We start from the raw sequence: 26,698 nt of genomic DNA, 5'->3' as shown, positions 1-26,698 counted from the left end.
GTCTAGGTTTAATTTCTAAGTACTCAAAAGGGGAAATTTAGGGAAGAAGAAATAGCTAAAACCAGCCCCAAAGGGGGCTTTTCAAAATTAAAATTAAAAAAATTAAAATAAATAGGATTTAAACTGACTATTCATGTATTGTGACCGGAATCCCAATGATCTATCCACGACAGATCAGCGAAACTACAACTTTTATGTAGCAAATTTTCAAATATTTAAATAACTTAAACCGGGAATACTGGAGAAGTCCATGAACCAGCTGATTTGGGGTAAAACACAAAACACAAATGAGGATGGGAGACATGGGAAAGCATTCCTTGCTCTTAGTGTCAACTAAGCAATGTGTTATGGCAGTCTTCCTTATTGACATGACACAGTGTTGTGGAGAGGAATCAGAGGCAGCTGAAGAGGGGCTGGCCCGGGCTGGGCTCCTCACTTGGCGTCCAGGCGCAGCCAGTGCAGGCCCTGCCGCGTGTAACGCACCAGCTCCGTCATCATGCTCGTGTTAAACACCAGGGGCCCCATCACCTTGTCCAGTTCTGCAAAGAACTCTGCAACAGCACAAACACACGTTAAAGGAGCACGCTGGGCAACCACACCCAACCCCAGGTCCCTGCAGCCATCGCCGGGGCGGAGAGAAAGGGAATGAGGAGAGGTGGGGGAGTGGGAGTCAAGGAGAAAGGTCACTCCTAATCCAGGTCTCTAATCTTCTGCACAAGACTGCTTGGAAACAACTAAACCATTGCCAAACTTCTTGGTTTTCCCCTAAAACTTATATTTCTCTGGTTGAAAAAAATTAAACTACTGCCAAACTTCCTTTACTAAAGAATTTCAGAAAGGGAAATGCATCAAGTTCCTCTTCCTACACTGAACATTTCACAGGAAACGCAACAAAGATTTTTATGTCACAACTCCCAACACCATCTTGACAACCACAACACCCAGCCTGGGGTATCCCTGCACCCCAAGGTGTCACTTTCCCCCTGATTTTGCAGAGGTTCAGCACCTAGGGCTCCATCAACAGAACCAAAGCCTGGGAGGGTTCCTGACCCCTTACCTTTCTGCTCTCTCGAGAGCTGTTCTGCTTGTTCCCAGATTTCAGTGGCATAGAGGAAGTTGGAGGTGACCTGGACGTAGCTGGCAGCCATCTGGTGGATGCGCTGCGGGATCGTCACCGAGGACCCGCTCCCTGAAGGGTTGGCTGCCCCGGAAGAGTAATTTCCTGAATTCCCTGGAGACAGCTTTGGAGACACTGGAGATGGCATCCCAACAGGTTTGCTGCTCACCCAGAGGGCAAGATGGAAAGGCAGAAATGCACCAGCTTTAGACACACCACGCTCTGAGATGTCCCCTAAGATCCCTCTGCCCACACTCAAGGTGTGGGATGGGAAAACACTCCCACTTTACACCAAAAATCAGCATTTGCCCTTCAACAAATGGAAATCTCAAGCTGGGAACTGCTGAGGATCCTCCAATAATTATTTATAGCTTACAAAACCTAATTACCCAACCTCAGCATCTCAGAATTCAATAAAATCTTAAATTTATTGCTTAAATGAACCTTCAGAAAAAATTACAGCTACCTGGTAACTCCACTGCCAGAATATTGCATTGTATAACATTATTGCAGATAACACAATGGAAATCTGAAGTGGCCCCACCCTTAAACTCATGGAATAATTTATCAAAGGTTCATTATTGGGTTTAAAAGAGCAGAAGTAATTGCTAAACTATGGAACAGAGAATCCTGCAAGTGCTGGTAACCTCTGGCCTTGCAGCACTAACAAAGCTCTTGTTTGGGGGGAGAAGCATTAAATTAAACACCAAAACTCCCTGACAAACCCTGTAGAGCTGCAGCACCCTCCTCCACCATGACAATTACACAAAAAATGGATCAAAGTCCACACCCTTCAAATAACCACCCCAAAAGCTGCTCCCTGAGGCCCCTGGCACACAGGAAATGGAAAACCTCCTTTAAGTTGAGAAATTGAAGTAGCAGCTTTTGCCACTCACCTTCCCATACCAGGTGATGGTGCTTGAGAATTATTGTAGCAATTCTGTATGGGGAAAAAGACACATTTAACTTGATTTGTACTTATACTTTCACTAGTTACATTTTATCTGCTTGTTTACTTGGGTTTTTTTAACCAAGTTTTTTTTTCATAGTTGTACTTTGAAGTAATGTTCTCAATAATATCACAGTAAAGTGTAATTTAGGGAAATATCCTTTTTTACTGATAGCCAAGACACAAATTAAGGGGTTATTTTAGCAAAACAAACCTGCATTAGTCCATTACCCCTTCTGAGAACATTTGAGATTTTTTCAGCCCTTTAACAGAAAGAATCTGTTATCACTGGCAATGAACAATTAAAGATAGCCCAAATCTGAGAGGTTGGGTATGTGATGAGCCTGTTTCCTCTCAGCACTGAGAGCTGGAAGCTTCAGAATCAGCTGCACAGAAATTCGATAAATTCATGGGTAATTTCTCTAAACCCAGGGAAACCAACCTTCTCCTTGAAGCTTACTACATGTATTAAAGAAGATCAAATTAACAGAGCTGTCATGCCAGGACCAGCAGGGTCATGGTTATTGAAGCTCTGCCCAGCTTTAATAAACCTTCAAGTCCAGTTCTAAACAGGTGCTCACATGCAGCAGTCTGAAATTGGATTTGGGAACTTAAAGTGATGTAGACCTTCCACACCATTAGGTTTTAATGTTCAGAAAATACAGATGCAATTACCTTCAGATGTTCAGTCAGAGTTTTGGAGTACTTCAATGCACTTTCCTTTTTCAGTTTGAAAAGCCTCAGGTACAGCAGAGCTTGGCACCGAAGGCTGCCCAAAGACAGGACAAATCAGTCACAATTAAAGTCAGGTTTATCTCAACTCCGTGAATTTCAAAAATCTAATAGCTGTGGTCATGATGTTCTCTCTGCCAACTCAGCCCTCAAGTTGTAACTCAACCAGAAAACCCACAACCACCTTGAAATCCTGAAGGGAATCCAGAACTGGAACAGCTCCGTGTGCCTCGAGCTGGAACTGAACTCTCAGTGCTGCTGCTGGGCTTGGAGCCCCCAGCCAGTCCAGGCAAGGGGAGCATTTACTGCTCCCTGTGCCAGGCGAGCCCTGCCAGGGCCTGCCCCCTGCTCCCCCTGAACCTCTGGCGCTCCACAGCTTCTGCAGGCTCTCCCTCAGCCTCAGGGCTCCTGCCAGCCCCCAGAGCCAGCCCAGGTGTGATTTAGCCCTGCCTCAGAGCTCAGCAGGCACCTCCTGCTCTCACCCTTCCACGCTGCTGGCCCTTGTTGGCAGCACCCCCATATACAGCCACCAGACCCAGATGAACGCTTGTGCACAGCCAAGGGGAAATCTCCTGTGTTTGGCTCAGGAACACCCCAGAGCTCAGTGCAAAGCAGCATTTTGTGCAGGTTACAGATGTGAAATGCAGGAGGGCACTGCAGGGAGTCCCAGCACACTCACCAAAGCACTGCCAGCCTTTTGTCTGCAGCCGTGGCATCCGGGGCCAAGTAATTCTTCAGTTTCATAGTGTACCTGCAGAGAAAGGCAGCAAATCAGCCCCAGAACAAAACCCACCTTCAGTTATCATTCACAAAGCACTCATGTTGTCAGGAATTTCCAGTTTCAGCTGTCCCCACTGCTTTAGGAACATCTCTCAGCCCAGAATAAAGCATTGACTCAGCAGTAACCAGAATAATTCTGCTCCTTTTGGGTCACTCATTGTAGAGGGACTTGAAGCCTCAGCAGAAATCCCCTCCCCCTTCCTGAAAATGCTTTAAACCCCAGCAACTGGAAGGAACTGGTCACTGCTCCAGTGTTACTGGGAATGACAAGAGATCTCAAAAACTGAGGGCAAAACCTCTGATTCCCGAGCACCCCCACCCAGCTGCCCCTGCAGGAGCCCTGCAAAGCTTACTTGATTAATTCCACAGTTTCTGAATACATAGGGAACGGGGACTTGGATTCCTGAGCATTTTTCTCCAATGCATTCCCACACTCAATGAAGGACACGACAGCATCCAGGTAGTACACGGCCTTCTCGAACCTGTCCGACTGCAAGGGAGGGAGAACACTCAGAACAGAGCAGCCAGGGCCAGGAGTGCCAGCCCGGGGGGCAGGAGCGTGGCACAGGCTGCAAACCAGCCCCAGGACAGGGCACGCACTGGGGGACACTGCACATCCACTCACCAAAGCATCTGCATTGTGTTTCAGCTTCTTTGCTTCCTGCAAATAGTGATCAGCTGAGTACGTCCTGCAAGAGAGGGCACGGACTGAGGCACTGGAGCCAAACATTGCCACTGCCTTTTGTAGCACAGCTCCTTAATGCTGCCACATCTCAGGGCTTTTTCTGCTCTAACTCAAGCTACACTGGGATAAAACTGTTTAAAGGAATCTGTTAATTTACTTAACTAAAAATTGTTAAAAGTAGTTTCAAGTTAATTCTGTGGTTTCAGGTAATTCCAACAGTATTTCAAGCAAGTTCTTAAGCAGAAAGTTATTTTTCATTTGGTGCAAACATAATTTCATCTGTAAAGTGAATTTAAAGAAGTGCTTTCAGAGCAAGCTGACACCTGAATTGGCCCAACTGAAACCTCAAATCTGCACAAGATGGTGAAATACTTATTTTACTTTCTTTTCAAGGTATTTTTTTGACAAAGAGCTTGTGTGTAACATCTTCTGTGGAGCAAAATGCCAGCTCTGCTCCATGGGAGCTGCCTGTGCTCGAGATCCAGAGCCCCCCAGAGGGAAAGGGAATTTTCTGTCCTTACCTATCATCAAAAACAAGCTTTGCTCTCCTCGACTTCACACTTTCCGTGGCCTGAGCAGAGGCAGGAGGGCAGCTGGAGGAATTGTTCAGGATCTTTTCCTGGAAGGGAAATCCATGCCATGATTACAAGAAGAGCATTTGCTGTCTAAATTCCCCATGGCTTCCCCATTCCCTCCAGGCAGGACAGGCTGCAGGAGCTCTGGGAATAACTCAGCTCCCATAACTCTGCCAAGGCTTTCCAGACACACCAGGGGCAGGAAATCCCTCCCTCCATCTCACCTGTCACTGTTTCTAAATCCTGCTTTCCTACTCTAACAGAGATGAGGAGGATTTGGAGGATTTCTATCAACAATACTCTCTCTGAATGCCTTTGCCTTGAAAAACTCACACAGGAGTAGTTACTCCTTTGAGGAAGACATGAGTAAGCACACCTGAGTATAAAACAGCAAACATATCACAAATTAACAGCTGGCCGGGGGGCATTTGTATTTTTTAATTCCATCACATCTATCTTCCCAACCTAAATCTCTTACAGATCATTTTCTGCACCATCTCCATAACCATGTTTTCTCCCCTCCAGCCATGGAGAGCTCTGTAAATTGCTGAGCTGGAGTTGCAATAATCTTTCTACAATGTCATAAAATGAGAGTCAGAGCTTCCCATCCCTGCAGTGAGCATGGGCTGAGCTCCTGCTGTCCTCTGAAACCAGGACAAGTTCTGTGTCTGCTCTGAGGAGACCAGAGCAGCCTCACAGCTCCATTTCCAGCTTTCTAGGGATGTTTTGGTTAACCACCTAAACAATGAACAAGCAGCACCAGATTCCTCTACTAACACAGGAATCTGGCAGGATAAGCATTCATATTCCATGATCTCTCCAAGGTGTCTTCTCATTTATGGCCTTCCAAGGCACTGGGGCTCTATGACAGGAAACAATGCACATCCCACACTAATGATGTTTAAACTGAACTGGAAATGATTGTTTAGTTCAAACTAAACAAAACCAGGAGGCAGGCTCAGAACCAGCCCTTTACCTTGGCTTCCTTGGCACTGCTGGACCCCTTCCCCTCTGTCTTCTTCTGCTTGGAGGAGGAGCTGCTCTTGCTGCCACTGCTGCTCTCCTTGCCTGGGTTGCTGCTGGATTTTAGGGATGAGGACTGACTGACTGTTCTCTTCCTGGAGCTGTGTTCCTGCTTGGAATCCTTCTGCAGGGCTGGGGCAGCAGGGGAGGGCAGCAAATCCTTCTCTTTAACAACACTTGGCTTTGAAGACCTGGAAAAGAGGAACACACTCAGGGTTTGGGTTTCTTCCTTAACAAACAAAACCAAAACAAACAAAAACAACCCCAAAAAAACAACACACAAAAGTCTGATTTTTAAATCTCTAACTAAACAGCTTTTCCCCCCCAAGATTTTTACTGTCAGACCTAGCTTTGGAGAAAAGCAGAACAATCCTCTCAGTGAGTAGGTTTCTCCAAAGCCAGATTGAACTTGTTTTCACCATTTTATTTGCTCTCACCTGAAAGCACAGGCAAAGCCAGACAAGTCCTAACCATAAAACCCCACCCCTGCACCAGTTCTGTCCAAAAACCATCCCAAAGCCTCCCAAATTTCAGCAGTGGGAGCCGGTGCCAGCGCCAGGCTGTCTGTGCACACCAGGCAGCCAACAGCTCCAGGGAAAGATGCTCCAGATAAAGCTCTGGAACCAGGCAATGGGAACCTTCCCCAGCACAGCCTTTCAGGACACTCTCACTTGGCTGCTGAGCCATGCTGCTGGCTATTCCTGCCCTCCCACCATTAATATTTTTACACATTATTTCTGGAAAAATCATATTTCATTTGATTAAATGTCCTTTAGAGAGCTGCACTGGCAGTCAGGCAAAAAAAAGAAAAAAAAATCAAATATCAGGTAAAAATCAAAACTATCCATTCATTCTACAGCTGTTTCCTGACAAACAGTAAGACATTGTTTACTTCAGAAGGGGCAAACAAAAGTTGTAGCATCCAAACTGCTGCAGCTTCTCACACCTCTGTAATTTGGCAACTGCTCACTGGACAGGAATATTTTCCATGACACAATTATACCAGTTTTCATTGCCTGAACTGAAACAGAAGTTTCAAAATGCAGTGGAAAAAAGCTTAATCTCTCCTGTGGTTTAATACTGACCAAGAAATCAACCAAATAAAGGCATAACAGGTGTCACAAAAAGCATGGGGAATCCAGAAATAACATTAAACAACGGGACTGATCTGCTCATTCTGTATTACCTTGCTTTGGTATCACTCACACTTTTCTTGCACTAACTAATCACAGAGATGGGAGGTAAATCCATGGATCCAAAGCTCAGTGCCATCAGCTTCCCAAAGAAAGCCAGCTCAGGAGTTTATTCCCAGTTTAAAACTTACTAAACAGAGAATTCCCAGATGGGGTTAATTTAAAAGCACAGATTTTGACTCTAGACCAAACCCAAGCCCCACTGTGTATCAGAGAAAACCAGGAAGGAAATATTCTCTTCACAGGAGGGGTCACCTCATTTTGTTAAGGAGCACAATTGTCCTTGGCCAATGTTTTTGGGGATGGAAATTCATTTCCACCAATTGCTTGTAGAAGCTCTGAAGTAAATTTGTTTGAAGGGCAAGAAAAAACGAAATTTTACCAATTATTTGAGGAAAACTTGGGGTGGGAGAGAGGAGAAGGGGGCAAGATGAGCACCATTCTCTCCACAGGCACCCTGACCCTCAGAGCAGGAAGAGCAGATACTCACTCCCTGCTGCTGGAATTCTTGTGTCCTGAGGGAGCTTTTTCTTCCAGTTTCGTTTTCTTGCTTTCACTGGCTCTGTTTTCATCCTCGTTCTGAGCAAAGCAAATGAGAAAAACATCCAGCAAAGATCCACATTTACACATCGCTGAGAGTGGAGTATTTCAGAGAGAGAGCACTGAGCAGGTGTTTCACAGTTAATACAGAGCCCAGAACCACGGCCCATCCTCATCCTCACAAATCCTTACCAGACCTCGACATTGAACAGAATGAAAATCCCAGTCTGGCTGCTAAATTACAACCTGATAAAAGCAGCAACAGCCAAGTTGTTCATTTCAGCACAGATAAATTACAACCATGAAATCTCAGGAAAATCTGCCAAAGGCTTTGGCAAGACCAGGAGACAGATTTGATGTTGTGGGGTCTAAAGAGGTGTCTGATCAATGCCAGGAAAGGGTAAACTCTAATCAGTCTATTAAAGTCAGCTCAGAGATGCTGAAGACTAAGTATTGATATCAATTTAATCCTCAGGTCACAGGGTCTTGGAGGTAAATTTCTAAGATGTCTTCACTGAGCACTGGAGGGATCAATCCAGTGAGTAAGAGGGAAAATGGGGCCTCACAGAATAAATCATCTGGTAACAAACCCCAGTTTTGCTACTGATGCTGCAAACCTGAGAATTGTGATCAAGGAAACCCAGGAAATTAGGAAATCAAGGGTGGCACTTGGGTTTGGAGCACAAAGTTAAACTGCAGGGTGGGGAAAGGGGTTCTGTCCTTGCCTCAGCCAGGTTCCCATCCCCTCAGGAAGCAGCAGAGGGATCTGAGGCTTCACAACATTTAACCAGCACTGCTTAAATGGTTCCTGGGATAAATCCTGGATTTAACTGGTCTCACCAAAGCTTTGTGGTTTGGATATGAGAGCACAGATCTTTAATACTGTAATTCCAAATTTGTGCTTAAAGGCAAAACTGGCCAAAGAGAGAGAAGTCAGGGAATTCAGAGGCACTGGAACGTGTGAGTGCATTCCCAGGAACATCAGGAGCTATACAGCAACACCTGCAAAAGTAATTGTTCACTGCAGTGGGCACAGTTATTCCCTTTTTACAAAAACAGCTCATTTCTCATGAGAGAAAACAGGAATCTCAGTTAGGAACAGGACAGGATAAATCTGTTTGCAGTTACATCTCAGGGCTCCTGCAGGACACTGACTTCAGCCAGGGATCCAGTTTACTTGGGTTCCTCAGTGGGAAACTGCTGTAACTGGGATGATCCATCTCCTCAAGTGACTCTGGGACTGATCTGCCACAATCCTGGGGCTGCAGATGTCAACAAAGCCTCCAACCCCTGCCAGATCCCTTGGACAGGGTAAAATGGAGTTGTCAGAGGGACATCAGAGCAGCACAGGGGTTTCTGAATCCCTTCCCCAGGGCCTCATGGCCCCACACTCCTGGAAACCAGACTCCCTGGATCACTGAGCCCAGCTGACAGCCCCAGCTTTGCCCTTTATACAGGGTCCCCGTGCTGAGCTTTCAAAAAGCAGTTTAAAATTACACCAGCATTGACTTCTCACATTCCCCCTCCAAGAGTATCCCCTCTGTTCAGTTCCCCCACTGACTCCTGCCATTTTACTGCCCCCCAGCCATTCCTGCCTCTTACTTCTAGCTGAAAAGATGAAATGCTTTTGGGAAATAGTCAGTATTGTTATGGAGAGATGATCCTGATCCCAGTAAAGCGGCACCTGAGATGTTTGCTGCTGCTGCTGATGGCCCAGGCCCAGTCCTGCCCCATCCCTTATCCTGGCAATGGGCATTTCCATGGCTCAGGGAGCTGATCCAGCTGAGAACTGACTTTTGGGGGTTTTCCCAGGTGGATTTCCCATTGGGTCAGCTGCCTGAGCTGGCCTGCAGAGCAGCAGGGCCTGGTTCCAGGGAGGCAGGAGAGGGCTGGATGCAGAGCTCAGAGGCACAGATCTGTGATCTCCCTGAGCTCTGGCTACAGGGCTCAGACTCCCACAGGGGTTTCTGCAAGAAAACCCCAGCAGTCTCCTGTAGCAGCACACAGGAGATGTGTGTACCAGCACACAGGATGATGCAGGGGTTCTACACACGGCAGCACAGCCACTCCTGCCCAGCTCAGCCCCTGCCCTGAGCTGTCACTGCACTCTGGGCTGCCCAAGGGCTGAGGGGACAGGGAGCTGTCCCCAGAGGGCTCACCTGTTTGTGTTTCCTCTTGCCTTTGGTGGAGCCCTTGTCTGAGGGCTGTTTCTGGCCCTCCCGGCCGTGCTTCTCCGGGGCGCTTTTCTTCTCCGCCTTGGCTCCCTCGGGGTCCTTGTAAGGCTTCCCTGGTATCCTGGATAAGAGGCTCAGGTCAATCTTCACAATGAGTGGGTACCTTTCATCAGGATCACTCAGCGGGGACAGAAGCTCTTTCTCTTCCATAGGAGAGAACATTCTTTGCCGGAAAAAGCTGTCATCCTCCTCCATGGAAGATTTAACAGGAGTCCTATTGCTCTCAGAGTATTTGGGTGTTTGTGAGGAAGGAGGCAGACTCTCATTTTCATCTGAATCAGAGGATGAGGTATCTGTTTCGATGAATTCCCTGGATTTCTGGGCAGATTTGCTCGAAGCCTTGTATTTCTTTTTCTCTGTTGTAGGTCGAGGGGAAGACTTGGGCTCCTTCTTTATATTGGGTTTCCTGGAGCCTTTGGTGGCTGCCTTGTGCCTGTTTGAAGGGATGTTCGTTGCCATGTCTACTGGGGTTTCGCTTTCTATTTTAAGACCTCCTCTGGGCTCTTCCACAGATGTCTTTTCTGCTTTCTTGGGCTGTTTTTTCCCTACAGTCCTCCTCTGAGTCGAGCTGTCGCTCTGGGCAGGTGATTTCTGCCTCCCACGACTGCTCTCCGAGCCCTTCTGGGTGGGTTTGGAATCTCTCCCTGGTGTAGAAGAAATGGAGTCCTTGGATCCACCTTGATCAGTGTACCCACTCCCTGTACCCTGATCCCGTCCCTCTTTCTTGTAGCCTTGGGAAGAAGGGATATTGCTGTCCACGGAAGAAGCTGGTGACACTTTATGGGAATTAACTTTGTTCAGCCAGTTATCCAGCTGCCACTTGTTTGTGGGCGGTGGCTCTGGCTAAAAACAAAGTGAAAAACAGAGTTAGATAAAATAGTTCCCATTTCTTTCATCTTTTCCACGTGGCAGCTATATGATGCTGCACACCAAAGCACGAGGTACACCCAAAACCTGATAAATGAATTAAATGATAAATAAATTAAATACAGGCCCAAATAACACAATTTTTCCCTTTGTCTGCTACCAACAGGCAATATTTGATGCCATGTTTTTTTAGGGTTCTGATACCATATCTAATTCTGCTCTTCAACAGACAACTGGTGGTAAGAACCACTTCAAATCAAACATCAGATGTGGGCTTATCTAGAGAACTGTCACATGCAGCACAGGAACTGCAGCACAACAGCCCAGCCTGACAGTGAGCTGGTGTTGGTCGGTGTTTTGTCTCTAACAGTGAGAATGTCCTGACCTTCAGTGCTGCTGAATGCTGCAGGGCAGCCCTGGCTGCGTTACCTCGGGGGATGCGCTCTGCGAGGGCTCGTTGGCCTCGCTGTCACTGGAGCTGCTCTCGCTCTCCGAGTCGGAGCCCGAGCTGCTCTCGGAGCCGCTGTGGCTGCTCGAGTCATCCCTGGAGTTATCTGCTCCCTCACTGTTGTGCTGGGAAGGCTCAGAATTACTGCAACACAAGGGGGGAAAGCAAGCATTACCCGAGGCACAGGTCCATCCTTCCAACCCTTTCATTAGAAGTAACAGAATGTAACATTTTCATCAAAGTTTGGGAGAAAATTCGGCCTAAGTGAATGCAGTTCAGCCTTTGGGTGCTGTCCCTTCCCAAAGCGGTCAGTCTTGTTTGCAGGAAATATTTAATATTATGTTTATTACCATTTAATCACTGATTAAATTCTCATCACTTTTGCTTTAGTACAAGCCAAATGACAAAGATGAATTTTGGAAACGAGACCAAGGCAGGAATGCTGACTGGGCTGAACTTCCCCATGTGCCGCAATCCCCCAGGGATTTCATTCCTACCTTCCAGGTGTGCTCCTTGGCACGGTCTTATCGCAGTCCTGCAATTAAAAAAAAAGAGCATGAAGATTCTGGAAGCTATTTTAAGCTGTATATACAATTAAATTGCAAAATCTTGGTTTAGAGCCTTTCATTTTAAAAAAATTCATTATTTGCAGTAGTTGAAATTTATCTGCATTTTCCTTATACAGTAAGAGAAGTGGTGTTATTTTCTTTAAGTTTTCAGCACAAATCTCTATATTCTGACTCCATTTGTGAGAGTTCCCATTTCTACCACTAACTAATATCTTGCTTACACCTTTCTGAATCAGCATTTCACAATGATTTTCCTGAGATGCCCAGGGTAAGTGGAGTTCACCAACTTCAAGTTTTCCACTTGAAGAAAATCAAGTACCAGAACTGAGTAGAAACCCCAGAGCAGTGGGGGTTACTGGGCAGCACAGACACATATTTTATTTTTATTTAGCAGGTTAAGTGCCAGTCTGGCAGAAGCTGCACAAAGTTAATCCTGGAAAGAGTAAAAAAGAGACTTTTGATAAATATAAAGGTGCAGCTGTACTCCCAGGGACTCCTTGTCACCCCAAACATCCCAGGGCACCAACTTACACAGATGTTCACACCATGAGCTCTGTAGCTAGGATGGCAGAACACAAAGGGGTTTATCTTTAATTAAGGAGCCACTATATAAGTTTTAAAGTGAATTATTGTAATTTGATGCTCAGAGAAGGCCCATGTGAAATCAGTTAATAAGAATTTCTAGATAAAAGCAAACTGTTGCTACAAAACACCACATCTCAATTTGCACAAAATTTTCCCCAAGGTTACATTTAGGAATGCCTGAGGTTTGTCTAAAAACATTCCAGGAGATTTCAGTTCCACAGATCTCCTGCTAAGCTGCCCAGGTTGCTGCTGGGCCTCTGCTCCCTGCCCAGGGCTGCCCCTGGATGAGTGCAGAGAATTTTGGGAAGCCACCTGAGGAACTTACCTGCTCTCCATCGCTGTCCTCACTACTGCTGAGCTTTAAGTCATCTTTCAACATACTAAGGGAAAAGGGAGAAAGTGAGACAAGTTTTTCCAAGTTCTTTAATTACTTCCAAAGCATTCTGCTAGGTTTCAACATGGCACTGTTTATCCTGCAGAGGCTGCGTGGGTGAGAGCCACCAGACAGCACTCACACATTTCAGGGTTAAGAATGGAGAGTTGAGTCATTCCCACAGAAGAATGAGGATTCAGGTACTTTGGCTCCTGAGCCCATTCTCTTAAACTTAGAAAGGAAATCTGACACAATTTACTGGTGTGGGAGGAGGTAACTTGTGTTATGTACAACTCCTTACACACAATGGGCAAGGATTGTGTTTGAGATGGAGGAAAGCAAGCCAGCCCCAGTGGCTGCTTCCTGTCCCGTGGCAGCACTGCCACTGTCCTGAGCCATCATTAATTACTGCATCCAAAGCCATAATTACTGCTGCTAGTCACACACACACAGCTCCACACACTGAGAATGCACGAGCACAATGAAAACACACAGCAGGGCCTTTCTGATTAGTGGAAACATTTGATTATAAAAAGAAAACATCTTACTCTGTCTGGTTCGATTCACATCTGTGGAGGGAAAATGAGAAAGAATTAAAAGTCTGATTCTCCTGAGTTTCCCAGTGAGCTGCTCTGCTGATCTGAACAGCAACACAACCTCTAGGAGCCCACTCCTGAACTACTGCTCATTGCTACCATTTTACAAATGATGCATTTATCTCCTTTTCAAGGGTTTTCTTTACCAGATCATAATCACTTAAAAAATATATTTAAAGTTGTTTTGTCACAATAAACTGGTAAATATTTATTTTTATGGGCAGATTTATTTGGAAACCATCTTTTAACTGCACATCACTGACTTTTAAGTCTGAGAAAGGTGGACCACAGCCATGCAGAACATTCCAGTTGCCTCTGTTGCTGAGTCTGTGTTCAAAACATTTGTCAGGATTTAAAGGGAGAGCAGAACAAACCTCATAACATCCCAGACTCAGTTTTCTGTCTTTCCAATCCAAAACCTTTCCTCATCCTGAATTTGTGCAGTCTCCAGCTGCCAGCTCTGTTAGTCCCATCCCATGCTGATGCCCTTCCTGATTCCCAAGGCAATTCCAAGGTCCAGACTCCTGCTCCCCTCCTGGCAGCTGACAGGAAAGCCAAGGAGCAGAAAGGCAGCTCAGGGTGTTTTTAACTCACTCCAGTGAGCAATATTTGGTTTATTGTCCCAAAAAGCCTTTCTCTGCCAGCCAAGGAGAAGGATGCTGGAGTGTCACTCACATTCTACCACACACCTTTTCCTCAATCTCTTAAAACACAACTTTTGTTTGTGAAATGTTTTCTCAGCAGGCACTTACGATTTGGATTGATGACCATTGGAGGTTTTGGATGAGGGATTGTATCGCTCTAGGAGGAGAAAAGAAGAAAAGCACAGCTGAAATTCACTCAGGCACAGCAGCAGAATTCCCCCAAAGCTGCCACAAGGATGGACAAAGCAAGGCCCTGTGAGGGGACAGGAGGGAGCAGGACCAGGGGACAGCAGGTACCACCTGCCCCAGGCTGAGGCAGGGAGGATGCAGAGCAAAACATCAAATACAGCAAATTATTTAACCAAGAAAATAGAGAAAATCATTTAAATCATTGCTGTGTGAACCAATACACAGTAATTTGTTATTAATGGTGTGGAAAACTGTTCTGCCCTTAGCAAGATGAAATTCTTGCCTTACACAGGCAGGATCTGGGACACAGATCCACCTGCTGAGCTCTGACTGCTCCAGCATCCCCACACACACAGCTTCTGATGGATGAGAACCCCACAGCCCAGAATCCAACTCTCGCACTAATTCTGACAGCAGGAATACACCCTGATAAATTCCCTTCCCTTTTCCTTAATTCTGGTAAATAACTGGGTGCAGCTCAACAAAAACAAGAACTGAGGCTGTTTATTTAAAGCTCTCCAGAAAATCCAAGCAGGCACAGGAAAGTGGCTCTGTGTTTAATTAACCTTGGCTCTTCTTTTCCACACCTAAAGATCAGCTGCTCCCATAACGTGAGCCTACGGTTTAGCATCATGGAATTAAGCTTGAATTTGTTTCCTTAATTCCTCACTGTATCAGGTGTTCAGATTAAGCTGCTTGTGAATATCTAAGAATAAACCATTCTTCTTTTACTATTTAAGCTGTCTAATCACTTCAAGAGGAGTGGAAGGACTTTTGGAAGGCAACAGCACTAATTTAATTCAATTTTACCTGATATTTACTGAGTTTCATGTTCATTTCAGTAATATTCAAAATAATGACAGTTTAAAGAAATAAAAGCTACTTTTTTCCAAAGTCCAAAAGTGCAAGAAACTCAAGGACAATAGCATGTGATTTAAGTTCTTGACCAGTTCTCTCTCTTGACTTTAAAATGTCAAAGTAACAATAAATGGTGAAACTGCCCTGTGCTTTTTCATTAAATAAAAGCAAAAGTTCTCTTCTGGTTTCTAATATGTCCCTAATCAGGGAGTTGGGTTTTTTAAGGTGTTTTGGTTTAGTAGTCAGTTATTTTCAGATCAATTATAGAGGCATTTTGTACAGAATTGGATCAATTTAAATACATCTTTTCCCTCAAACACACCACCCTTCCACTCAGTGATAACCTCCAAGATCTGAACAAGAAATGCAGAAGAAAATCAAGCAACTGTTTAACAGCTTAAAACTTGAGAAAGCAGAGAAAATGTGAAGTCAGCTTCCATCCTGTGAGCAGTCTGGAAAACCTCATTTCCTAAAAGCCCTGACATTCTGGGAGATGCTGAGAGCAGAAAGACAACAAAAACATTCAACACATTCCAGGAAGTTTCATGTACTCACTCTGTTCTCCAGTGCCAAAACTGGACTGCTGAGACTCCTGGGGGAATAAAACATCACAAGGGGGTTTATTTCAGTGGGAATTCAAGGTACTAAAAACCAGGCTGCAAGGAAGGTATTATTTCTACATAATGAATGACACAATCTCTGGAAAAGGGGAAAAAACAACAACAAGGAAAGAAAAGGGATTCTTTCTCTGGGCCCCCCCAGGTGAGACCTTCACACTCCTCTTCCTCACCCACTTCCTGCTGTTCCCAAGGGCACGTCAGGGCTGAACTCCCAAATCCCTGGGTGACTTCCCTAAATCCCCTCCTCCTGTGTGTTTAGGATGGAGAGGAACTGCTCAGGATGTTTGTTTATGCTCCTGACACACATACAAACTCTGCTGCTGTTTGAAGTGCTTTCCTTCCAACCCTTTCCTCCTCATTTTCCTTCTCCAGGCACACACAGCAATTGGAACAGGGAAAATATCTCAACAACAAATATTCCTCAGCCACAAAGGAGCCCTAGGGACAAGGGGAGCTTTCAAATGGGACCAGCTCTGCACTCTCTGCCCCAAAGGAAGCCCAGCCTGGGTGGGCAGCACAGCATTCCAGCCCAGAACAGCCAGCTCTGCTAGAAAAACAATGAAATGGTATTTTGGAGTCACAGAATGGGCTGGAAGGGACCTCAAAGCCCACCCAGTGCCACCCCTGCCATGGCAGGGACACCTCCCACTGTCCCAGGTGCTCCGACCTGGCCTTGGGCACTGCCAGGGCTGCCCACCCTGCCAGGGAACAATTCCTCATTCCCAATATCCTATAACACCAGCCAGGAAAGAGGAAACCTTGCAGATTTCAGCACTTTTATCATCCTCAGTATTCCCATTTCAGCAACTCCAATTCTGATACAGCAGATGATGAACTTTACTGAAATCCCAACCCTTGTTTTAACAAACACACAGAGGCCACTGAGCCACTGCAAACTCCCTTCCAGGCTCAAGTGCCTTTTTAAAATAGGACCTTCCTGACCTCATTTCAAAATGAGGACAACTGAAGGCCCCAGAAAAATAAATGGAGTCCAATATTTGCAATTTCCAGTTGTATACACACGTTTTACTTACATGCTCTGGCAATGGCAAACCAGAACCGCAATTCAACAATGAATTCCATTTTTCCTGGTCCACCTGTGACCTGGTTTTCCCTCACACCAAGCCAATGCCAGGCAGTGGTTCCAGAGACAGTTTACAGAATGAAGTTTTTAAACACACAAAAGCTTTACACAGCAAAGCACCCTTGAGATGTTTTCAATTTCCCTCAGCTTTGTACTTCAAAAATGGAACAATGCATTAAACAAAAATTTTGTGGATGGAGAACTTCCTAAGGAGCTTTCCTTAGGAGGTGTTCCCAATACATCTGATCTTTACTAACTGAAAGGAAGGGACAATAAAAACAATATTAAGAAAGAATTCAGGAGCAAAGTGAAGATGGAGAGAAGCCTTGTGAACAGCCACACTCCCTTCAAAATAAATCCATTTCTTATAGTTTCACAGGTGGGAAGAGGCAGGTGGGAATCCCTGGTTTCCTTTTGCCACTGGCAGCTCAGCCAAGCCCACAAACTGAGTGAGAAAAGAAATAAAGACCTCAAACTCTACATTTCCAAAGCCACAGCACTGGGGAGCACAGGATGGGGAACTGGCACCCCTTGCAGCAGCACATGGATGGGGAATTGTGCAGAGCACACCTGCCTAATTCCCCACTTGAGTCAACTTCCTATTTCAGAGGCTCAGCACTGGCTCTCAGCTAAGTGCACTTTAATGAGGTGTTATGGCTCAATGTGCAACTTTTTCCAACTCCCTTGCCATCTACTGGATACATATTTCTTTACAAAACTAGAGACTTAAAAAAAGCTCTACTTTCAACTCCCAGGTTATTGAGAGCAGCAGCTTCCAAAGGTCTGCTTCAGAAAGAAATTGCAACAACTGAGAGGAAGGAAAGCCTTTAAAGCAAAGCAGAACGGACTGAGGTCACACAGGGAAGACACTGGAGCAGGAAACAAGAACTGACAAAACCACCTGGAGAGAGGAATTCTCCAGCTGGACAGGAGGCAGCAGGGCTGGGGGGGACATTCCCAGGTGACCCTGGAACCCCAGGTCCCATCTCCTTTGTGCGTGCCAGGAGCAGGGGAGGGAGGGCAGGCGGCTCCTGCAGAGGGACAGGGACAGGCACAGCCCAGCCTTCCCTCCCAGCCAGCAGCTGGGCTGCTCAGTGCATTGCAGAAACCCTGCCAGCATTGCTGGAGTGCCTGACTGTGAGCCCACGGATAAAGTTATAGAGTGTTAGGTCACAGGATAGCATTTTTTATCAAGACACAGCAATCTGCATTTTTCCATAGCATCCATAAAACTTTCCCTGACCTATTTTCATGGAGTTTTCTCTTCTGATCCAAGACTTCCTGGGAACTATTGGATATATTTATAGCAATCAGAGAGGCCCCAGTCAGGAGGTTGGGTTCCTTCGAGTTACTCACTCCCTACACACAGGGAAAGTGATCCCATCCCAAGAGTCTGGCAAATAAAATCAAGTGGTCCACCAAGGGCAGCTCCATTTAATGTGAGCAGGAAGAACACACCAGGCTCTGCCCACAGGGGCAATGCTCAGAAACACTTCAGCAATAAATGGAGCACAGTACTAAAGAGAAGGAGCTTTCCTCCAACAGAACTGCTTGATTAAAGCAAACCACTGCTGTGTTTTGTTTGGTGGATTCTGCTCTGGGCCCAGACTGCACAGGCCCATGGCTCACTAACTCCCTGGAATTCTGCAGAGCTGCTGCTGCCAAGAATGACAGAGGGGAGAAGGCAGAGGAAATTATAGGCTTTGGATGCAGAGAGAGAATTTGACAGACTTCCATGGCTAAGATGTGCAGCCACAAAATAAAAAAGCTGGCAAAAAGTCAAATAGACTCAGAGCAGCCATAAATGGAATTTTTTGCAAACTGGGTGAAGAGACACAATCCAGGTTGAGAGGCTGAAAAAGCTCTTTTTTGTTCAGGCATTGCCAGAGCTGTGCAGTGTTACATGGCCTCTGGGTCACAGCCACAGGGATTTCTGCACACCTTCCTCTTCTCAAACCCAGGCAAATGCCAGGGAAACTAAAACCAAGCAGCCCCACAGCCAAGGGTGCTCAAAAGCAAAGGGAAAATATCTCCCCAAAGGTTCAGGAATGAGTACTCAAAGCAGAGGAATAAGGACCTTTGTTGATGAGGAAAGGTGTGGAATTTCCTTGCAAGAAAAGGTATGAATTATTTCCAGGCTGACAGTTTTACATAGCACACAAATAAACCCTGACTGAAAGTAATATTTGCAAGATTAATATTGATCTAATGCTAGGAAAACAGAAAACAGGATTTATTTCTAGGTATGCCTTCCAAAGTAAAGCTGAGAACTGAATGGTAAATTCTGCATTTTTTGATACTGAAGAGAAGCAAAAAGCAGTGACCAGGGACAGGTCACACAGAGGTGGTGACAGCAGGACTGCCCTGTTCTGGGATATCCAGCCAGGATGAGAACCTGGACCTGGAGCAGTCTGGGGGAGGTTTGTGGATGTGCCCTTCCAACAGGGACTGGAACTCTTGGCTGAAGGAAGGTCATGTCAAAGCATTCACATAAAAGGATGGGATTAGGGAGATGACAGTAGAAACCTCAGTGAGAAACTCTTCTCAAAATTATTCCTCAGATCTTCTGTTTTGGGGAGCAATTTGGATCAAACAGGAAATTAAGAGCAATTAAGTGATGTCTACAACAGCAGCTGGTCAGAGAGAGCATGGTCTGAATTATTTCATAGGTAACTTTTAAAAGACAAACAGGGCAATTTCTTCACTCTGAAGCTCTGCCAAGTTAGGGGTGGAGCACCCCAATTCAGCCCAGAGAGATGTTGAGTCTGGAGAAAAATCACGTTGTGGAGCTGAATCTCTTACTGGTAATCAGCAGCCCCAGGAAGCAGAGCATGGATTCCTGGGTGAGTCAGCTCCCCATGCTGCCTTTGCCCACAGCTGCCTCCCCCCCTGGCCTTCCAGGATCCTGCAGAGCTGCTCTTCCAGGCAAACCCTTCCCAGTGCCCTGAGTGTGCCCCGGAGCTGCCAGGCCCAGCCCAGGGGGGGCAGCAGCAAATTCCCCCCTCAGAGGTGTCAGCCCCAGCAGCTCCCCTGGACACGTGCCCTGAGCTCTCAGCAGCAGCAGAGGTGGATTTCTCTCTGGAATTAACTGCTTAAACCCTTCAGCACTTCTTAAGAACACAGGAGGTTGGGAGGAGGATCTTTTGGAACAACTGAGTTCTTCAGTAAAACACGTGACTCATAAACTGTCTTAATTTTTTGTAATTGAAAATGCAAGAAAATCTCACACAACTATTAGTGGACTTCAAACTAAGAGGAAATTTCAGTTTATGCAGAAAAGCCCATTTAAATTTCTCAGCATTCACCATTCAGTCTCTGTTTTGTTACATGGAAGGAAACTCACTTGGTTCTACACAAAATGGTGCAGAACATTTCCCTGTTAGGAAAGGGCTCAAAGGCATTTCCAAGCTTCTGAAGTTTGAAAGTTTGAATTTATCCAACAAAAATTAAAAAGGTAAGTTGTGTCACAGATAACTTTGCAGACTGCCTGTGCAAAGCAGAGGAAAACCAAGGACATTTTTCATAAGGCTGCTGCTGACAGATGAGGTGAAGATAAATAAAGAGGGACAAAGCACTGAAACAAGCCCAGATAATACAGAACTGAATGCAGGAGTTCCAAAATCCTGATCTTTAACTGAAGTTACTTTTTCAACAGCATTCACTGTTGGATTCAGCACTGACCTTGGTTGGAAAGGGGAATTTGGAGGGTTCAGTTTTGCAGGGGGTGTGGATGGCAGTCAGTGGAGGAGGCCAGGAGTGGGTCATCTCCTGAAACACAACAAAAATCAAAGTTATTAACAAAATAAATCAGGTTTCAACTTGCAATCTGCATTCTCTCAATTTCAGTTCATTGTTCACCCTTCACTAGGCTTTATATTCAAATCTTAATTTCCCAAATGTGCAACAAAGCTTTTGCATGTAAACCTGAATGTTAAATTGCTACTCAGGAGAAGAGAGAGTTATGACATAATAACAAGCAGCAGGGCATAAATCAATCAGCTGGGCTGGCCTGAAGATAAACTGCAGTGAGAGTCAGAGCGTGACCCTTTCAGAGTGTGTGAGAAGAAGAATCCTAGGAAAGGAAAGCCTGCAGAGTTTGAGGAAAAGGGGGAAATCAAATGCCTGCAGCTGGAAAGGGCCTCCTGTGCTCTCAGAGCATCCCCAAGGCCCCTGGAGGACCGAAGGTCACAGGAAATAATAAGCCATGAAATGCTCCAGAGGGACCTGATGATCCTTTTGTGAGAGCAGACACAGGACAGGGCACCACAGGAGGGGTAAAAGGACTTGGGAAAAGGACCCAGGTATGAGAGAAGGAAAGTGCTGCCATGGGGCAGCAAAGCATTTACTATAATCTAAAATATCAGGATTAAGAACTGTAATTTGGTGGAAGAAATGCAGTTCTGGTTATCAGGGAGGAGGAATGCAGTGAGGATCTCCAGGGGATGATGATGTGCACACCACAACACCCAGGGCCAGCTCTGCTCCCAGCCTGGCCCAGGCCCCTGTGCTGGAGGAGCACCAGGAGAGCCCCCTGTGCCACCTGCACCTGGACAGGCTCTGGCACTGCAGAGTCCTTCCCCTCCTTGCGAATGGCTGCACTTTCAACAAAGTAGGAACAAGAACACCAAGAACTTACTTTGAGGATTTCATCCACGCAGCTCACCTCACCAGAGGCTGATGCCTGCAAATTAAAACCCAAAATTAACATCTCCCAGATTTTCCAGGGACTAGAAACAGTTAAAAACAAACTTCAATCCTTATTGTGACTCATGTGGACTCTACATAGACACAAACAGCCCTTACTAACTCTTTTCATCAGTTTTAACATCAGATAGATCCATGTTTTTATGGCATGAGTCACAGTTATGAAAAGCAAATACATGACATCCATAAAACTGTGATAATAATCTCTCACTTTTCACTTGACAGTTAAAGTGATCACAGGCAGGCAGGGATATTAAAAACTTGTAGAGAGGGGAAACAGAACCACAGCTTTCAGTCATTTCCTGGAAGCAGCCCCAGGATAATATCTGAATTCAAGTGCAGGACCGTGAATGCACAGGAATGACAAAGTGCATTCCCAAGTAGAACACTCATCACAGAGAGATCCCAGAAACAGCAATAATTACCAAACTATGAATCCTCTGCATCCCTGGCTGCCACAAGCACAAAGAAGCAAAGCTAGTTAAGGATTCACTGCATCAGCATTGATGTGGCAGGTCTTCACAAAATAAGTAATTCCTGATTTCCTTACCTGTGTGCTGGATCTTACTTTGCTATCTGTTGCAATCCCAGGAACAAGGGCTTTTCTCTGGCTACCATGATTCCAGCAGTTGGACAGGAGATGAAATGAGACTTTATTACCAGCAAAGGCACTCTCCTTGTAAGTGAGCTGGAGTCAGAGTCTGTGTCCTAATGGTTTGGGAATTACCAAACTCCTCCAAGTTGTTAACCCAATAGTATTTCATATCCAGCACAACTGATAAAAGTTCTGCACCCTGTTCAATGTGGTGTGAAGGTATAATAATCACATCTAGTAATTGCTACTCACTTCAAAAGAAAATCTGATACAGGCATATTGTATCAACAACTCTAAGTCAATTCAGCTCCCAGAAACAACAATGTATTTACCCAGCTTGTCAAAATATTTGTGGATATCCTACAATTTCCCTAACTCCTGACTAGAGAAATACTCTGTGAAAATTGGCCTCTGGGGGTTAAGTAAGCCTTTCTGAGTGGCTCAGCCTTTATTTAATAAAAAACCCAGTATCCACACTGAAGAAGCAGAAGACAAAACCAATTACTTTTGCATGCTCCCCACTGAAAATGCAGCTTAGGTGAAAGTGCTCTGAGTAACAAAAACACAGTGTTTACTAAAAACTCCATTTGGGTTAGGCAAATTGGGACTTTGGAGACGCTGGAAAATCCCAGCCCAGGTGGATTTACATTTAAGCAGGCAGGACAGAGCCAGAACTTACATCCAGCGGCTGAGAGGGAATTTTCAGCTTGGTCAGGTGCGCCTTGCTGCTGGGTTTGAGCTCGTTGACGCCGCCGCCGTGGCTCTGGCTGCTGTAGTGTTCCGAGGGAAGCTTCGGCTCCGTGGACTCCTGCCCGTCCATCGGCCTCACGTAGGCAGTGGGTTTCTGTAACATCGAGCTGGACTTGGACATCAGCGAGGGGGGGAAGGACTGGGTCGAGTGCTGCCCGCCGGCGAACGAGGGCACGCGCGAGGGAGAGTCCCAGCTGGGCTCGGGGTCCCGGGGCGATTTGGAGCGCTGGTGCTCCTTGCCGTGGTGCTCGCCGCCGCCGTGGGCTCTGGAGTGCCCGGGGCCCAGCGAGGCCACGGCCGGCGGCTTCCCGGGGCTGCCGGAGCGGCCCTTGGAGTGCTCGGAGCCGTGCTGGCCCTTCTTGCGCCCGCCGTAGGAGTCGCGCTCGTGCCGGGCCCCCGCGGCCGCGCCGCCCCCCGAGCGCTGCCCGTGGCCCCCCAGCCCCTGCGAGCGCTTCTGGGACTGGGCCGAGGTGCTGGGGGCCGGCCCCACCGGGGTCCATTTGCCGCTCTGGTGGGAGCCCGCGCCGTGCCGCTGCTCCGCGAAGAAGCCGGGCACGGCTTTGTCATCGGGCGCCGCGGGCACCGAGGGCTTGGGGATGGCCACGATCTTCTGCAGCGGCCGCTCCCCGATGAGATCCGTCATCTCATCATAGTTCCCCAGCATGCTCTGGATGCGGCTCGACAGCTTGTCCTCTTTGCTGGTCTGGGACAACGAGACAAAATCGGGATTTAGAACCAATTACAGCTTCACACGAGGTTAAATGGTCTGATAGCTACAGCACTCAACCTGAATCTCAGCTAGAATACACCTTTTCCTATCACTCAACCTGAATCTCAGCTAGAGTACCCCTCTTTCTAGCACTCAACTTGAATCTCAGCTAGAATACACCCCTTTCTAGCACTCAACTTGAATTTCACATAGAATACACCCCTTGCTAGCACTTAACCTGAATCTCAGCTAGAATACACCCCTTTCTAGCACTCAACTTGAATCTCAGCTAGAATACACCCCTTTCTAGCACTCAACCTGAATTTCAGCTAGAATACACCTCTTCCTAGCACTCAACTTGAATTTCACATAGAATACACCCCTTGCTAGCACTTAACCTGAATCTCAGCTAGAATACACCCCTTTCTAGCACTCAACCTGAATTTCAGCTAGAATACACCTCTTCCTAGCACTCACCTTGAATTTCACATAGAATACACCCCTTGCTAGCACTTAACCTGAATCTCAGCTAGAATACACCCCTTTCTAGCACTCAACTTGAATTTCAGCTAGAATACACATCATTCTTTGCCAGTGTTTCCAATTCTGAATTTTAGGTCTTAAAACAGCAATTTGACCCCCTAAAACATATTAAAAATATGTAACAATACACATTTAACTTCCTAAAACATACTGAAAATTCAGCAGCAGAGATAGCTGAAGCAGCAATAATCAAATAATGCACTGCTGAGCTGGATGCCAGTTCCAAAGCTGCCGATGCCTCCTGTCACCTTACAGACTGTAACTTCTCTAATACAGAATGCATCAGTCCTAAAAGGTTTTAATTAGCACTAAAATAAAATCAACTTAACTTCACCCCCGTAAGTCATTTTTAATTGGTGTTTATACTGGCACAATGTTTGTTGCACACAGTTAAAAGGGTTCTTTGTTCTATAACCATCTTGTTTTCCAAATCTGGGATCCTGGATCGTTCCCCCATGCACCCCAACCAGCTCCAGTTAACTTCACACATGTGGAATTTGGTTATCAAACACAGGAACAAAAAAACCATCAGGTATTTCTCAACTTTCCTCTTGCAGGAAGAGATTTTCAGTCATGTTTTACTTCTTGCAAACCAGCTGAAATTGCAGCAAGGGAAGGGTGCGCTTTCAAAGTGAGTTTTGAACTACGTAATTAACCTATTAAATAATATTTTATTAGTTATTCCAGAATTAGGTTATTTTTTCCAGTACTGTTCAGCAAAGCAACCTGGAAGGAAACCCAGCATAGGCTGAAAGCTGTGCAGGACCACAGACAGAATAAATTCCTTCAAAACAAACTAAAACATCAGATACAAACTACTGGAGCACTAGCCAGAGCTGACAATTTATGTCAAACATAGTAATATCAAACATTCCAGCATTTTAAATTAACCTCCTATTTAAACATTCTCTTTGTGAACTTATCCAGGTCTGGATTATGTTGATGAAAGGTTAGAAAGTTTAGCAACAGTCTTAAGCACCCCAAAAATGGCAATTTGGCAGCACACAATGAACAGTTTAATTGTTTTGAGTCACTGTATAGAAGGTGAAGGAAGGAAGGAAAAAATTTTGATGGTTTTATTTTCCTTTTTCTCACTCCCTATAAAGGCTCCTCCCCTTCCCAAGCATTATAAATCTGTCAGTGGAGCTGTGACTGCCCAGCTTTATTTTCAAGCCCTGCTTAAACACTTGGTTGCCGTAAGAGCTTTCAAGAACAGAGATAAAAATGAGATACGAAATTGCAGATGATTTCTGTTATAAACCCCGCACTTTTCTGAGGTGCAGGAACTCACCACTTTGTAGGGTTCAGCAAAGAGAGGGGAGTTGGGTGGGAAGGCTTCGTCACCCTGCTGAATTTCTTGATTTCGCCTTTCCCGTTCTTTCATACGCAGCACATTCCGGTCTTCACGGTTCATGTTGCTACGAGCAAAAAGAGCAGTGCTGATCACACAGGGAAGCAGGAGGGATGTGAGGGCCCAGGGGAGGGATGAGAGCGCCCAAAGGAGGGATCTGAGTGTCCCCAAGCAGCCTCTGGCCCTGTTTGGCCATGGAATGATCTCTGTTAAGAACCCACTGAGGGCCACAATTCCTCAGAACTGCCCAATTTCAGCCCCCTCCAAAGGGCTGTAACCCCCAACTCACAGCTGGCTTCTCACAGGGAAACTTTATGCAGCAATAAAAAAATTAAATCAAAAAAAACCTCACCAGGTCCTCAGGCAAGCAGCTATTTCAAACCACTTCACCCGCTGGAATCATCTCGGCTCCAGCCCACGCCAAACATCTCCCATTCATTTCTAAAATACCTTTTCTCCCCCACATCCCCCAGATGTTCTGCCATCCCCCCACGAAGCAGTGCTTGACTTCTCCTGTAGATTAGGGTTATTTTTGGTGCTGACATACCTTTTTTTGGCACCATTCTCCAACATATTCTAACCTCAAGCTTTGATGTGGTTTCCAGGTCTCTCTCCCTCCCTGATCCCCAAAAGGCATTTCAACTCAAAGCAGTAATTTCAGAGAAGTTCTGGCAATAATGCACCTTTTGCCTTGGACCATATCCTCCTACTGCAAAAATGCAGATTAAGAACCTGCCAATCCCCCTTCTTAACAAACTTTCCTTTGCAGCTTGGTCTTGCTGCTTCTGTTAACAGAAATACATCAAATTCTTGCAAGACACACACAAAAGCTGGAAAAGATTCCCTCTGAGCTTGACAAAAGGAGTAAACAAAATGAGATGATAAATAAGGTGCCACTGACTCCTTTAACATCAAATCCCAGACTGGTTTGGGTTGGGAGGGGCCTCAAAGCCCACCCAGTGTCCCCCTGCCATGGCAGGGACACCTCCCTCTGTCCCAGGTGCTCCCAGCCCTGTCCAGCCTGGCCCGGGCACTGCCAGGGATGCAGGGGCAGCCACAATGTGTGCTACACTCTGCACCAAGAGAGTCAGAAATATTCCTCACTGATCTGCACAAAGTACAGTTGGTGCATCCAGGAAAGACACTGACGTTCCACCACACAATTTGCAGTCTAAAATGAAAATGCTGGCTGCTTAGAAAATCATTATTTCATGTCTTTAGACAGCTGATTATTAAAAATAATAAATTACTTGCTAGAGCATGACTCTGAAAGCTGTGCAAACCCAGCTACTGCGTTCTCAACAAGAAAATTTCAACCCATCAGTCAATTTTTAAAACATGAGTCTTCTCACCTCAGGAACATTTCTGCCTCTTACATTTGTTCC

General features: G+C 45.9%; 1 protein-coding gene across 1 annotated transcript in view; it reads right to left on the bottom strand.

Moving 5' to 3' along the window:
- Positions 1-87: 87 nt before the first annotated feature.
- The window catches only part of AFF4 (ALF transcription elongation factor 4), a 41,943-nt gene continuing 15,332 nt past the window's right edge, over positions 88-26,698 (bottom strand). The window contains exons 2-22 of the mRNA XM_054287655.1: positions 25,254-25,380; positions 22,640-23,413; positions 21,298-21,342; positions 20,343-20,429; positions 15,513-15,549; positions 14,019-14,067; positions 13,219-13,239; positions 12,623-12,677; positions 11,641-11,678; positions 11,125-11,287; positions 9,754-10,671; positions 7,545-7,633; positions 5,815-6,052; positions 4,785-4,882; positions 4,204-4,267; positions 3,932-4,068; positions 3,478-3,549; positions 2,742-2,835; positions 2,014-2,057; positions 1,058-1,278; positions 88-551 (exon numbers count right to left, since the gene is read on the bottom strand). Of these exons, the coding sequence (XP_054143630.1) occupies positions 433-551; positions 1,058-1,278; positions 2,014-2,057; positions 2,742-2,835; positions 3,478-3,549; positions 3,932-4,068; positions 4,204-4,267; positions 4,785-4,882; positions 5,815-6,052; positions 7,545-7,633; positions 9,754-10,671; positions 11,125-11,287; positions 11,641-11,678; positions 12,623-12,677; positions 13,219-13,239; positions 14,019-14,067; positions 15,513-15,549; positions 20,343-20,429; positions 21,298-21,342; positions 22,640-23,413; positions 25,254-25,376 (3,486 nt within the window). The 5' untranslated portion in view covers positions 25,377-25,380 and the 3' untranslated portion in view covers positions 88-432. The remainder of the gene's footprint in view (positions 552-1,057; positions 1,279-2,013; positions 2,058-2,741; positions 2,836-3,477; positions 3,550-3,931; positions 4,069-4,203; positions 4,268-4,784; positions 4,883-5,814; positions 6,053-7,544; positions 7,634-9,753; positions 10,672-11,124; positions 11,288-11,640; positions 11,679-12,622; positions 12,678-13,218; positions 13,240-14,018; positions 14,068-15,512; positions 15,550-20,342; positions 20,430-21,297; positions 21,343-22,639; positions 23,414-25,253; positions 25,381-26,698) is intronic.

Source organism: Melozone crissalis, unplaced genomic scaffold (assembly GCF_028551555.1).
Source record: "Melozone crissalis strain CALT ecotype California unplaced genomic scaffold, PUWL_Pcris_2 ptg000061l_1, whole genome shotgun sequence".
Classification (NCBI taxonomy): Eukaryota; Metazoa; Chordata; class Aves; order Passeriformes; family Passerellidae; genus Melozone; species Melozone crissalis.
Note: the sequence above shows the minus strand (reverse complement) of the source record. Positions and strands in the feature narration are given on the sequence as shown.